The following is a 15,109-nucleotide window of genomic DNA, read 5'->3' as shown; positions in this document are numbered from 1 at the left end:
TAAATGATGTGTGTGGAGGTGCAGGTGAATTTGTGACGGATATGGAAGGATCCCTTGGGGCCTTGGAGGGAGATGAGGGGGGAGGTGTGGGTGCAAGTTTTACATTTCTTGCGGTTACAGGGGAAGATGCCGGGAGTGGAGGTTGGGTTGGTGGGGGGGTGTGAACCTAACGAGGGAGTCACGGAGGGACTGGTCTCTCCTGAATGCTGATAGGGGTGGAGAGGGAAATAAAACCCTGGTGGTGGGGTCTGTCTGGAGGTGGCGGAAATGACGGAGGATGAACCAGTGGGGTTCTGTCCTGTTGGCGACTGGAGGGGCGGGGCTCAAGGGCGGAGGTGCAGGAAGTGGAGGAGATGTGGTGGAGAGCGCGTCGACCACATCGGAGGGGAAATTGCAGTCTTTGAAGAAGGAGGCCATTTGAGTTGTTCGGTAGTGGAACTGGTCCTCCTGGGAGCAGATGCGGCAGAGGCGGAGGAATTGGGAATATGGGTTGGCGTTTTTACAGGGTGCAGGGTGGGAGGAGGTGTAATCTAGGTAGCTGTGGGAGTCGGTCAGTTTGCAGTAAATGTCTATGTTGAGTCGGTCACCCGAGATAGAAATGGTGAGGTCTAGGAAGGGGAGGGAGGAGTCTGAGACGGTCCAGGTAAATTTGAGGTCAGGGTGGAAGGTGTTAGTAAAGTGGATGAACTGTTCAACCTCCTCATGGGAGCACGAGGTAGCGCCGATACAATCATCGATGTAACGGAAGAAAAGATGGGGGGTGGTGCCAGTGTAGCTGTCTCTGGAGTAACAGTCCAATGATAATACTGCTAGGCCATCACCTTCCCTGGGTAAGCAAGGAGGATGTCCTGTACAGACCAGAGCCCCTGGAGTTCTGACTGCCCCAGCGAGCCTCAGGATCATACAGTTACAAAGCCCTCCCACCATCGAGAACCAGCCGTGGTGTCAGCTCGATTCCTGGCAATGTAAGGTTCTCCTTGGACAGCAGAAAGCTTAGAGGAGGTCTGATACTGGTTTTTTCAAGATCATGAGCAGGCTGGATTGAGTAAATAAGGAGAAATTACACCCGCTTATGAAAGGATCAAGACCAAGAGAAGGGTTTCAAGAGATCGCAAAAGGGGTAAATCTGAGATGAGAAGAAATGTTTTCACTCAGCGAGTAGTCAGGGTATGGAATGAACAACCTGGAAATGTGTGGAATTGAGGCATTCAACAGAGCACTGAATGGTTAGCTGGATAAAAATAATGAGCAAGGCTATGGAGATAAGGCAGGAGGTTGGCATCAGGTCAGTTCAATTAATGGACTAGTGCAGGCACCACGGGCCAAATGGCCTCCTTCTACACAATAATACTTCTATGACCTCTATGGTTCTGTGACTGATCCTATCACAGCCTACCACGCTGTTGATTCCCCTGCCAATCATTTCCACTGCATGGGAAAAGTGTAGAGAGAGAGAGATGACAAACAACCTGACTTCCAAAGCAGTTGAGGTTGGCACAAGACACAGGATGAGGAGGAACCTCAGTTGTAGAGAAGCAGCAATGTGTTTTCTTAAAAAATCAGGGAACAAATAACACATTCATTCAGCTATTCGGCAAGTGGAACATTGTCTCGTTGAAATCAAAATGAATCTCTTGTATTTCACATCCTGCTGCTATCTCAATCACTGGATTTGTTGCATTTATTCCAATACAGCAACTACGTCAAATACTCATCGACACAAAAAACCCATTCCCTTGTCCACCTCTCAGCACGTTACTCCAAATGCACAAAGCACATTACAATAAGCAGACTCAGGGTTCTCCTTTTACAAACCATGATAAATCAGCAAGTGAGATAATAAATGAAGATAATGAGATTTAGCCTTTCATTGAAAAGTTAAGTACCAGAAGAAGGATCACTGATAAAGCTCTACATGAAAAATAAAACACCAATTAAGTTTTGCCTTGCTGGACGAGACTAAGGTATTGCTGGCTGGAAGCTAAATGTTAGCATCTGGCTGCCAGCCAGGCGTTTGCTGAGCTCAGAGTCCTGGGGATGCCTGTCAGTCATCTTCCCTTCTCCTGGCCTTGAGGGGGAAGGGTGCAGATGTGGCTGGGGGAGTGGGCAGTATTTGTAGATGTGGATGCTGATGGCACCTAAGTGCCAAAGGCCAGAGTTGCAAAGTGTTGCAATCCAGGTGGAGAAAAAGCTGAGAGTGTACCTAAGTTTACAGTTCCTGTGCTGCCATGAGGTTAGGGAAATACATAGCTGGAGATTTGAAGGGAACTCCTGGGTCCAAATAAACCCCTGTCCTCTGAAACTGCGAGGCTTTGTGCATTGGGAATGAAAGGCAAGGTTGGCAGAGGAATGGTCTGAAGTAGGGAAGAAAAGGAAATCAAACAGGTAAACACAATAAACCACAGCCTGCTAGAAAGAATTTGACAGCTGTGTTTGGAAAGTGCAATAATTATTTCAAAAGGTCATAGTGCAGCTCAAAATGGAGATAGAGGTCACAGAAAGCCATTCAGCCCATTGCTCCTACATTGATTCTTTAAAAGAACTATCCGACCCTCTCGTCACTTATATAAATGATTTGGATGTGAATGCAGGAGGTGTAGTTAGTAGGTTTGCAGATGACACCAAAATTGGAGCAGTAGTGGACAGTGAAGAAGTTTCCTCAGATTACAACAGGATCTTGATCAGATGAGCCAATTGGCAAGGAGTAGCAGATGGAGTTTAATTTCGATACATCTGAGGTGCTGCATTTTGGAACGGCAAATCAGGGCAGGATTTATACACTTTATAGTAAGGTCCTGGGGAGTGTTGCTGAACAAAGAGACCTTGGAGTACAGGGTCATAGTTCCTTGAAAGTAGAGTTGCAGGTAGATAGGATAGTAAAGAAGGCATTTGTTATGTTTTCCTTTCATTGGTCAGAACATTGAGTATAGGAGTTGGAAGGAGGTCAGGCAGCATCGTAGGAGCAGGAGAATTGACGTTTCGGGCATAAGCCCTTCTTCAGCAATCTTCCTGAAGAAAGGCTCATGCCCGAAACGTCGATTCTCCTGCTCCTTCGATGCTGCCTGACCTGCTGTGCTTTTCCAGCAACACATTTTCAGCTCTGATCTCCAGCATCTGCAGTCCTCACTTTCTCCTATAGGAGTTGGAAGGTCATGTTGCGGCTGTACAAGATATTGGTTAGGCCACTGTTGGAATATTGTGTGCAATTCTGGTCTCCTTGCTAAAGGAGGGATGTTGTGAAACTTGAAAGGTTTCAGAAAAGATGTGCAAGGATGTTGCCAGAATAGGAGGGTTTGAGCTATAGGGAGGGGCTGAACAGGCTGGGGCTGTTTTCCCTGGAGCGCCGGAGGCTGAGGGGTGACCTTAGAGAGGTTCATAAAATCATGAGGTGCATGGATAGAGTAAATAGACAAGGGCTTTTCTCTGGAAAGGGACAGTCTAGAACTAGAAGGCATATATTTAGGATGAGAGGAGAAAAATTTAAAAGGGCAACGTTTACACGCAGTGAGTGGTGCATGTATGGAATGAACTGCCAGAGGAAATGGTGGAGGCTGGTACAATTACAACATTTAAAAGGATCTAGATGAGTACATGAATAGGAAGGGTTTAGAGGGATATGGGTCAAGTGCTGCCAAATGGGACTAGATTAATTTAGGATATCTGGTCAGCATGGATGAGTTGGATCGAAGGTTTCTGTGCTGTACATCTCTATGACTCTTGGTCTGCAAAACCTTTTATTTTCCCAGTGTTTATTCCAGCCCCTCTGGAAAAAAACCATTGAATCTGATTCTGCAATCCCTTAAGTAGCACATTCCAGAACATGACAACATGCTGCATATTTTTTAAAATTATTTTTTAATTCATGACTGTGAGCACACTGAAGAGACCTCCACTTATTTACTTCTTTGATTGCTGTTAGGAAGAGAGCGTCAATGAAGGAACGGTGATCTATTTCCAAGTCAGGATGGTGTGTGGCTTGGAGGGGAACTTGCAGGTGATGGTATTCCCATGTAGCTTTTGTTCATGTCCTTCAAGGAGCTAGAGGTTGTGGGCTTTGTGGGAGCTATCATGAGGAGCCTTGGTGAGTTGCTGCAGTACATTTTGTAGCTGATTAAAACACTGCTGCCACTGTGAATGGGTGATGAGAGAATGAGTGTTGAAGATGGTGGGACTCCAATCAAATGACCTGTTTGCATGGTGTCAAGCTTCAGAGTTGTTGGAGTTGCACTCATCCAGGCAAGTGAGAATATTCCATTGCAATCCTGACTTGAGACTTGTAGATGAGGGACTAGCTTTGGGGAGAGAGGATTTACTCGCTGCAGAATTCTGAGCCTCTGCTCTGCACCTGTAGCCATGGGCTAGGCCAGTTTCTGGTGACTGATTCACTGACGCTAATGCCATTGAACAGCAAGGGATGCCAGTTACCTTCTCTCTCGTTGGAGAGAATTACAACAACCTCTTGGTGACCATTAAGCAATAGCTGCTGGGGACTCAGTTCGCTTATGGAGACAGCATCTGACTCAGTAGGGAGCTCCTCCACACTCAGAGACAGCTCAAGACACCTCACAGTCTCACTAATCAGGCAAGGTACATGAGCAGTCCATGTCCTTAAAGACAGTCTTCCGACCGCAGGGAATGAGGAAAATCGAGGGAAAGTCAATATCTGAAGTTTCCTGACATTCTCCGCCCCAGGCCTTGCTTTGGCAACGTTTTGCTTTTGTGTTTCTTTGGAAGCATGCAGAGATTTATTGACCAATGTTTTAAAATCTGGCAGTAAGTTGGAGAGAGAAATATGTCCTGTGTTACTAAAAAGGCACACTCGCTGCTGTCTGATTCTTTCTTTTTGCCCTGTGCGTTCTCTTTTTGAATGAGATGTTACTTTAGGAGCAGATGGAGATTGTCAACAGACATGTAAGTGCTTGCCAGGATAAATGCTCTTTAAAAGGGGCCCTGCACAGGGTAAAAAAGAAATACTATTTAAAGGGTGGCAGTTATAGAGGTTACTTTTAAATGGGAATCTTATCTGTAATGGAAAAGGAAAACAGAGTTATGGAGAAAGGACAGGGAGGTGGGACTAACTGGATAGCTCTTCCAAACAGCAGTCATCAGTATGATAGGCTGGACTCTGACCTGTAAGATGCCAAGACTACAATTTGCAACAAACGTGTGCAGAAGCAAAACAGTCCAAATATGAGCATGGCAAATGTCCAATAAAATTACCCGGGGCTACAACGGCTTTGATGCATCTGCTTCCTCCTGGGTGAAGCCAGACTGTAATGAGAGGACAGAAATTAAAGTAATCACCAAAAGGGCTAGGAGAGGGGAGGTAAGGAAAAGAAAATGAAAGAGAGGAACGTGGAACTCTCTACCAGTAACCACTGATGAAGCAGAGTCCATCAATTCTTTGGAGCAATGGAATGGCTGCTGCTGACCAGGAAGACATCAGAAGCAGTTTTACACACACACACACACACTTCAGGGCCCCAGTATATCTGCCCCTGGTTGGTAACAGAAGAATGGATCTTGTTTCAAATATTTAGAGTTAATACCTCATTGATTTTAAATCCACTTCCAATGAGTTCCACAAATCAACCCTGATGGTCATTAAAATGAACTTTAAAACCCAGATTAGACTGGATCCAGCCATTCAGGCTTTGTGAAAGGGGTTTCTACACTACCTATTACTTAGTACATAATAGGACACTAAATCCTAAGTTTCCAACTCCCACATTGGACAATTATGTTAAATATTTTGATCAGATTTTCTTGATTTATTTTTACTAAAAAGTCTTCAAACTAAGTATAATCAACCAATGCTCCACACTGGAAGTTGAGAATTTCTAATCATATTGTTATATAACAATGTGGCTAAGGAGAATACTAAGATAAAGGCTACTGGGATTGAGGTTCTCAAGGAGGAGGTGTTAACAATTCTGGAAAGTGTAAAAATAGATAAGTCCCCTGGGCCGGTTGGGATTTATTCTAGGATGCTCTGGCAAGCCTGGGATGAGATTGCAGAGCCTTTGGCTTTGATCTTTATGTCGTCATTGTCTACAGGAATAGTGCCGGAAGACTGGAGGATAGCTAACGTTGTTCCCTTGTTCAAGAAGGGCAGTAGAGACAACCCTATAGACCAGTGAGCCTTACTTCGGTTGTGGGTAAAGTGTTGGAAAGGATTATAAAAGATAGGATTTATAACTATCTAGAAAGAAATAAGTTAATTAGGGATAGTCAACACGGTTTTGTGAAGGGTAGGTCATGCCTCACAACACTTATTGATTTCTCTGAGGAAAGTGACCAAACAGGTGGATGAGGGTAAAGCGGTTGATGTGGTGTATGTGGATTTCAGTAAGGTGTTTGATAAGGATCCCCACAATAGGCTATTGCACAAAATATGGAGGCATGGGATTAAGGGTGATTTAGTGGTTTGGATCAGAAATTGACTCACTGAAAGAAGACAGAGGGTGGTGGTTGATGGGAAATGTTCATCCTGGAGTTCAGTACTGCAAGGATCTGTTTTGGGGCCACTGCTGTTTGTCATTTTTATAAACGACCTGGATGAGGGCGTAGAAGGGTGGGTTAGTAAATTTGCAGACGACACTAAGGTCGGTGGAGTTGTGAATCGTGACAAAGGATGGTGTAGGTTACAGAGAGACATAGAGAAGCTGCAGAGCTGGGCTGAGAGTTGGCAAATGGAGTTTAATACAGAAAAGTGTGAGGTGTTTCACTTTGGAAGGAGTAACAGGAATACAGAATACTGGGCTAATGGTAAGATTCTTGGTAGTGTAGATGAGTAGAGGGATCTCAGTGTCCAGGTACATAGATCCTGGAAAGTTGCCACCCAGGTTGATAGTGTTTTTAAGAAGGCATGCGGTGTTAGCTTTTATTGGTAGAGGGATTGAGTTTCTGAGCCATGAGGTCATGTGCCAGCTATACAAAACTCTGGTGTGGCCGCACTTGGAGTATTGTGTACAGTTCTGGTCACAGCATTGTAGGAAGGATGTGGAAGCTTTGGAAAGGGTTCAGAGGAGATTTACTAGGATGTTGCCTGGTAAAGGGAAGGTCTTACAAGGAAAGGCTGAGGGGCTTGAGGCTGTTTTCGTTAGAGAGAAGAAGGTTGAAAGGTGACTTAAATGAGATATATAAGATAATTAGAGGGTTAGATAGGATGGACAGGGAGAGCATTTTCCTCAGATGATGATGGCTAGCATGAGAGGACTTCACTTTAAATTGAGAGGTGATGAATATAGGACAGATGTTCAAGGGAGTTTCTTTACTCAGAGAGTAGTAGGGGCATGGAATGCACTGCCTGCAACAGTAGTAGACTCACCCAACTTTAAGGGCATTTAAATGGTCATTGGATAGGCATATTGATGAGAATGAAATAGTGTAGGTTAGGTGGGCTTTAGATTAGTTTCATAGGACAGTGCAATGTTGAGGGCCGAAGGGTCTGAAGTGTGCTGTAATGTTCTATATCTTCATTATTGACTGAATTGGAAAAAGCAAATTTTACACTTGCTAAATGTGAGGTAGGTTACATCAAAGAACTTGCAGTTGGTAAGGGCTGTACAAACATCAAAGTTATTCATTTGAGCTTTATTGTTAATATGTGTCAAGTCAACTTGTTTATCTTAATGCTGGCACAGAGGGTCTGAAACTGAGTGTGTACAAAAGTGGCATCCCTAATAATGAGGCACAAATGAACACAACCTCATTGTGCTTTTCTTGTTTATTCTAACCCTCAGACCATTGATGGCACTCCTCCAGTTAGAAAGGTGAGAATCTGGTCAATGTCTAGATGGTGTCCTTATCAATAAGAAAGTCTGAGCTGAATTGGGTTTGGGAGATGCCCACTATTAGTGCAGACAGGAAACAATAACGAAATTCCACGGTGCCCCATCCATTCCCATTATACTCAGTGTTGGTAACTACCTCCACCAGCCTTAATCCCAGTTCAGGTTGCACAAAGCCCTGTTCCATCTGTAGCCAAAAGAGTCATTAGGGATTGGCAATCCCAAATTTTGCCCATGCAAATCTGAAGTTAGCTGAGAGGCATTGTGTGCTGTGGTTCAATCTTCCTCCCTGCCCATTATCATAAGAGAGCCTGCTCAATATGTTACCCACGTGGCAATGCCAAGTTTGGGAGCACACCAGAAGTGCAGAAGCAAGACACAAGCTCACATCCTATTCCTCCCAGCACCATTGCGCCTGGCAGATGATCCCTACAGCACAGGGAAAAAAAAATCCACACCAGCAAAATCCTAGAATTCCGAGGAGAGCATTATATTAAATTCCAAACATTCATGGTCCCAGTGTCATCTCGATGTGTAGCATGGAAGTCAATTCACTGGGAAAGAAACACAAGGACACAACGGGCAAATCCAGTTCACATAGGTCAGGCATTACAAATTCACAACCGAGACATTTATAATTTGTACCGGGGCAATTGCACACTGTGTGAAGGAGCAACCTATTGGACTATAGCCTCATGATATTCCTTACAGCAACATGGTGGCTGCAGGTGAGGCTTAGCAACCGAGTAGATGTACAAATCTCATACACCAACAACCTACAACCAAACCAGAATACCGATGACCAATCGAGCTACCATGCAATGCAATCTCGCATTTTAAAGGTTAAGAGAAAGGGACACAATTTGCCACCATCATAATCAGTGGCATATAAAGACTTCCTCCTCCTCTCTTGCCCAATAGTCTAAAGAACCACAGTGATCACTACCATGCATTGGGAACGTGCAGAGAGGAAAGAGACCGCTGGATCAAGGCAAGGAAACTCAACTCACCTTTTCTGCCGGAACTGCTGGGTCCTGAGGGTTTATCGGTTACTGAACCTTCAAAATAAAGAAGATCGCCATTTACAGACCAATCACTCACAGTACTCAATAATAAGGGGCCATCAATATTGAATACAGACAGTTTTCAGAGGGAGAGAGAGTTCACACACTATCTTGGCACCTCTACGGATCAAAGCATTTCTGCTTTTGCTTTGAAAGGAGTGGCTAAGTATAAATATATTCTCTGGGCTCTTGAAATGAATCCACTGTTATACTTCAAGCAAATGCCGTTAAAACCATTGAGAGGAGATATTTGGTGTAAAGTGAGCTAAGGATTAGTGTGCTAAGGTCTTACAGGATAGTTCCGAGGTGGTATTCAATAAAAGATATTCAACATGGACCGCCCTCACTCCACTGCATCAACAACAATGTGTAAATAGGGAGAGAGCCAATTGGTCATGAATGATAAATTCATCATCAGTTAAAAGCACTCATCATATACTGCAACCAGCATCTTTACTTCGTATTCATCACCACTTTCGACCAGCTTAGGATCTGTCTTCTTTCTCCACACCTTCATTGATTTATTTCTCTCTGTCCCATTGTACATCCCTCACTGAACTTCCCCTGCAGGAACGCAGCCAAATATTCCATCCTAGCTTCTGTGTAAGTGGGTTTTCCCCCATGTTGTCCAGCCAGTGGCCAACAAAAGGCAACCCCAGGGAATTTCACCTCCATTCACTGTCCAATGACTGACAGAAATGAATCAGGTGGTGAAACAGAGGTTTGGGATTCAATCTAATGTCCAACCAGCCACCCATTTAAGAGAAAGATGTCTTTTTAGAGAACCGGGTTATTGTCTGAATTACTTACAGCAGCATCTGAAGAAGTGTCCTTCTTTCCTATAGACTGGTCACATTGTTTTACAAATGCAAGAGGATGTGGCTGCCAGCTCAAAACCATCATAGAATCCCTAAAGTGTGGAAGCAGGCCACTCGGCCCATCGAGTCTACACCAACCCTCCAAAAAGCATCCCACCTAGACCTAACCCACCCTCCCCTCTCCCCGTAACCCTGCATTTCCCATGGCTAATCCAGCTATCCTGCACTTCCATAGACACCGTGGGTAATTTAGCATGGCCACTCTACCTAACCTGCACATCTTTGGATTATGGGAGGAAACCAGAGCACCAGGAGGAAACTCACACCGACAAAGGGAGGAATGTGCAGACTCCGCGCCATTCCCCTGCATACATTCTTCAACTCTTCCGGTGTTTTTCAGTTCCCACAGCCCCTCCATCTTCCTGAGGGATCTTCCTTTCGCTAAACTGACTTGGTGGACTTGTAAATTAACCACGTGTGATCACAGCAGCTGGGGGCAATGCTCCAGCATTCTTCAACTCATTCTATGAATAATATTTGAAGTGACAGGAAAGTGGCACAGGTTTTCTTTTGCAAAATGCAACAAACGCTGTGGAATGTACACCGAGGGAAGGTCGCACTCCAGATCGCAAATAGTCAACCATTCTTCAGTAACTGTTCGTAAAGCTTAACGAAACAGGCTCCTCTGGGCATCCCGACTGTGGCTTTGCAAGTTGAAAAGGTGCTGAAGCAGTTTAACTGTGAAAGAAACTTGGTACCGCAGCAACCCCCCCCCCCCCACCCCCAGCACCACCGCACCCCCTCCGCCCGCTTCCCCTATCCCCATATCCGCGGGTGACACATTCCAAGACCTCCCGCAGATGCCCAAAACAGCAGATAGTAGCGAATCCTATCATTTAAATGGGAAATTTACCACCCCGGCAGCCCCCTGGAATTACTTCTGAAATGTTCCATGTAATATTTTCGGGCCGCGGTAAACTGCATATAACGGAAACCGAGGAAATGGAATCCACGGATATGGGGATTCGACTGTATTCATAAAGTCACAGAATGGTTACAGCACAGGAGGAGGACATTCAGCCTCCCATGCCTGTGCTGGCCCTCTACAAGATTAAAAATATCTCGCCAGTGCACCCAGACAAGTGAATGTTGAGATCTTAAGGCAGATGTTAAACTTGAAAGGGTTCAGAAAAGATTTACAAGGAGGTTGCCAGGGTTGGAGCTACAGGGAGAGGCTGAACAGGCTGGGGCTGTTTTCCCTGGAGCGACAGAGGCTGAGGGGTGACCTCATAGAGTTTTATAAAATCATGAGAGGCATGGGTAGGATAAATAGACATGGTCTTTTCACCAGGATAGTTGAGTCCAAAACTAGAGGGCATAGGTTTAAGGTGAGAGGAGAAACATTTAAAAGGGACCCTAGGGGCAACTTTTTCAGGCAGAGGGTGGTACATGAATGGAATGAGCTGTCGGAGGAAATGGAGGAGGTGGGTACAATTAGAGCATTGAAAAGGCATCTGGCTGGGTATATGAATAGGAACGGTTTGGAGGGATATGGGCTAAATGCTGGCAAATGGGATTAGATTAGTTTATCTGGTCGGCATGGATGGGTTGGACCGAAGGGCCTGTTTCCATGTTGTACATCTCTGTGGCTCTATAAATAGACAGACTCCAGCAAAAATGGTCTTTCTGTGTGACCCTAGAGTGAGCATGTCAGAGGTAGCACATGCAACGAAACACTTATTCTGCTTGAATAAGGGACAATTGTAAACACTGAAGTAAATGCATGGTACCTGAACACACGGGTGTTTGATTTTTAACCGAAGATCCACTCACGGGTTTCCCATCTGGAGTAACACACCAACAGTATCCTGTGAATGTGTGGCACTGCACCTGTCCGGCGAAAGGGGTTAAAACAAAGAATGATTTAGTTACTAAGCCAACATGCCTGTATATTGGCCTTCATGGCGCACATAGAGGGAGACAGAAGTAAGCCATTCAGTCCATTCAATCTCCTCCATCTTTCACTGAGATCATGGCTGATCTGATAATCCTCAACTCCACTTCCCTGACTTTTCCCCATAACCTTGATTCCCTTACTGATTAGAAATCTATCTCAGTCCTGATTTCACTTCATGACCCAGCCTCCACTGCCCTCTATGGTAAAGAATTTGACAGATTCACTACCCTCTGAGGGAAGAAATTCTTCCACATTTCTGTCCTAAGGGTGACCCCTTATTCTGAGATTATGCCTCTGGGCCTAAACTCTTCCACATAAAGAAGCAACCTCTCCAATTCTTCCCTGTCCAAGTCTCCTAAGAACCCTATATGTTTCAATAAGGCTACCTCCCATTCTTTTAATGAAAACAAGCCCAACAAACTCAACCTCTCCTGATCCCTCAATACCAGAATCAACCCAGTGAAACTTCTCTGGACTGCTTCCAATGCCAGTACATGAAATAATCTTCAAATTGAAGCACAGCTGTTATAGAGTCATAGAGATGTATAGCATGGAAACAGAGCCTTCAGACCAACTCATCCATGCTAACCAGATATCCTAACTTCATCCAGTCTCATCTGCCAGTATTTGGTCCAAATCTCTAAACCTTTCCTATTAATATGCTCATTCAGATGCCTTTTAAATATTGTCCCCATCACTTCCTCTGGCAGTTCATTCCATACACGCACCAACCTCTGCATGAAAAAGCTGCCCCTTAGGTCCCTTGTAAATTTTACCCCTCTCACCTTAAACCTATCGCCTCTGATTCTGGACTCCCCTTGGCTGGGGGAAAAAACCTTGGCTATTCACCCTATCCATGCCACTCATGATTTTATAAAGCTCTATGAGCTCATCCCTCAGCCTCCAATGCTCCAGGGAAAAATGCCTCAGCCTATTCAGCGTCTCCTGCAGCTCAAACCCTCCAACCCTGGTAACATCCTTTAAACCCTGAACCCTTTCAAGTTTCACAACATCCTCCCTTTAGCAGGGAGACCAGAATTGAAGGCAGTATTCCAAATCGGGCCTAACCAATGTCCTGTACAGCCGGGACATGACCTCTCAACCCCTATACTCAATGCACTGACCAATAAAGGCAAGCATACCAAACGCCTTCTTCACTATCCTGTTGAGCCCATCTTTGTTCTTATCCTTCTTTCTAAATCACCTCTCTCCCAGCCCAGCCTCACCCATCCATGTAATCCCTTCCAGCACAGCCATCCTCTGAAATCTCAACATTCTTCCAATATTGGTACCTTATATATCCATGATCTCAGTGCTTCACCATGTATCTTCAGCTGTCTAAACCCCAGGCTCCAGAATCTCCTCCCAAAGCCAGTCTAAACATCTACCTCTCTGTCATCTTTTAACAACCTCTAAAAACTGCCTTACCTTCCCTATTATCTCCTTCTAGTAGCTCAGTGTCAACTGCTGGTTCGTATGCTTGATAAGTGGCTTGGAAATTTTACAATGTTAGAAGCAATATTTCAATGCAAGTTGTAGTTGATCCATGCTCCTCTTGATATCTCTCAGTTACTATTTAAGCTTAACCCTCCCTTCATATAACGCCCTCAGCAAATCTGCTGCACTGCTGGCAAATAGGATATTCCCAGGGTTGACATTTGTTGAAAGACATTGCTCTTAGCAAGGTTTTCTTTGGTCTGTCAATCAGCATCTTAAAGGAAAAGAAAAACTTACATTTTCCTGACATTAGGAACAGTTCAACAGCTAATTAAGGACTTTTGAAATTCTGTGATGTCAGAAATGCCATAGTCACTTTGTGCATAGCATGATTCCATAAACAATAATGACCGGTTTTAGCAATTTTGGTTAAGGGATACATTTCACCCAGGCACTGAAGAGAACCTTCCTTTGAAAGAGATTCTGTGAAACAGAAATGAGCCACATAAATTAGCCAGGACCAAGATCCATTCACATTCAGGAACCTTTCTCAGCAAATGAGAAGAGTTTATTTAAGACGCGACATTTACTGAATTACCTGAGAGCTTAAGGTGTCTGTAGTACCCCGCTGCTTTCTCCATTGCAATGCCACAACCAATCACTGTCAACTTGATTTCCTCACGTCATATAAATTGTTGTGATTATTTGAAGTTCTGCATTCTTGCATTTGTCCTGATTAGTGCAGGATAGAAAGCTACAACAAGGTCTCTCTTATCAACAATATTCAAGTTCTGTACTACTGAGAAACAAAGAAGATGCAAGCTGAGAATATCGAAACTCTTGCTTGGGAATGAAATCTAACCATGTTTTTTTTTAATATAAATATTTGAAGAAAAAGAGAGTTACAAAGAAGAATATGTTATAATGGGATAATAATCGAAGACTTCTTAAATTCTTACTTCATATCATTTCCACAGTGGAAAGTGATATGAAGTTAAAAATTAATGGAAGTTAAGATAGTCAAATTTCCAGGACCTGATAGTTTCTGCTCCTGGTTGTAAAATGGATAGATATGGAAACTGCTGACATAGTGGTCATAATTTCACATGGATTTGGGAACTGTACAGCTGAAAAGGACAAATTTCAAATGTTATTCTACTATTTAAAAACAGGTGACAATGTCAGTTTAAGATCAATTGTCAGGAAGCTACTAGAAACAAACATTAGAGGCAGAAAGCTGGATTCCAGGCTGATAATGAGCTCATTATACACCAACATGTCAACATGCTTTAATTTTTCAGATGAAGATCCTTGAATTAGAATGAGGTGGGAATTCCTGCCATCTCCAGAATGGCTTCTCAGCTCACAGAGTGACGGGCCAATCGGAAGTCAGCCGTTCTGCATTACCAACAGGAACAGTGGCCACTGCTAGTTTTGCAGGAGGAAAGGTAGCCATGGACGCTCGCAAACTCGGGGATCTCGCTGGGGTCGGGATCGCAGGCTCCAGAAAATAAATAGGAAGGAGCAAAGCAAGGTCAGGAGGGTGTAGAGGTAGGCAAGGGGCTGTGTTAAGTATCTGCGGCCTGGAAGGAGATGCCCACATCCTCCACTTTCACTAGCTAGCAGTTAGCAGGTCAAACCTACCAAGCTGCATAACTGGAGTGGACCTCTCCTGCCACCCACTAAGTCAGAGAAAGGGTATTAATTGCTTACTTACGAGCCTGACTTGGGTTATCAAGGAGACCATCCAAACCCTCCTCATTTGCCCACAATATCCAGACAGGGGCATTAACATGCTCCCTCCTAATGCCGTAGCCCCCTAATTTACAGAATTAGATGTTTGCATTCTTGCCTGTAAAGGCTAGTCATGGAGTCATAGAGATGTACAGCATGGAAACAGACCCTTCGGTCCAACCCGTCCATGCCGACCAGATATCCCAAACCAATCTAATCCCACCTGCCAGCACCCGGCCCATATCCCTCCAAACCCTTCCTATTCATATACCCATCCAAATGCTTCTTAAATGTTGCAATTGTACC

The 15,109-nt window shown here is 44.4% G+C and overlaps 1 protein-coding gene across 6 annotated transcripts in view; it reads right to left on the bottom strand.

Moving 5' to 3' along the window:
* Positions 1-15,109, bottom strand: part of smoc1 (SPARC related modular calcium binding 1) — a 247,025-nt gene that overhangs the window by 194,734 nt on the left and 37,182 nt on the right. For 4 of the 6 annotated variants that reach the window (XM_043698112.1, XM_043698113.1, XM_043698114.1 and 1 more), the window contains exons 4-6: positions 11,466-11,565; positions 8,804-8,851; positions 5,221-5,271 (exon numbers count right to left, since the gene is read on the bottom strand). In XM_043698112.1, the coding sequence (XP_043554047.1) occupies positions 5,221-5,271; positions 8,804-8,851; positions 11,466-11,565 (199 nt within the window). The remainder of the gene's footprint in view (positions 1-5,220; positions 5,272-8,803; positions 8,852-11,465; positions 11,566-15,109) is intronic. The other 2 variants (XM_043698115.1, XM_043698118.1) reach the window with 1 other exon arrangement.

The sequence above is a fragment of the Chiloscyllium plagiosum genome, chromosome 10 (assembly GCF_004010195.1).
Source record: "Chiloscyllium plagiosum isolate BGI_BamShark_2017 chromosome 10, ASM401019v2, whole genome shotgun sequence".
NCBI lineage: Eukaryota > Metazoa > Chordata > Chondrichthyes > Orectolobiformes > Hemiscylliidae > Chiloscyllium > Chiloscyllium plagiosum.
This window is presented reverse-complemented; position numbering and strand designations above follow the sequence as displayed.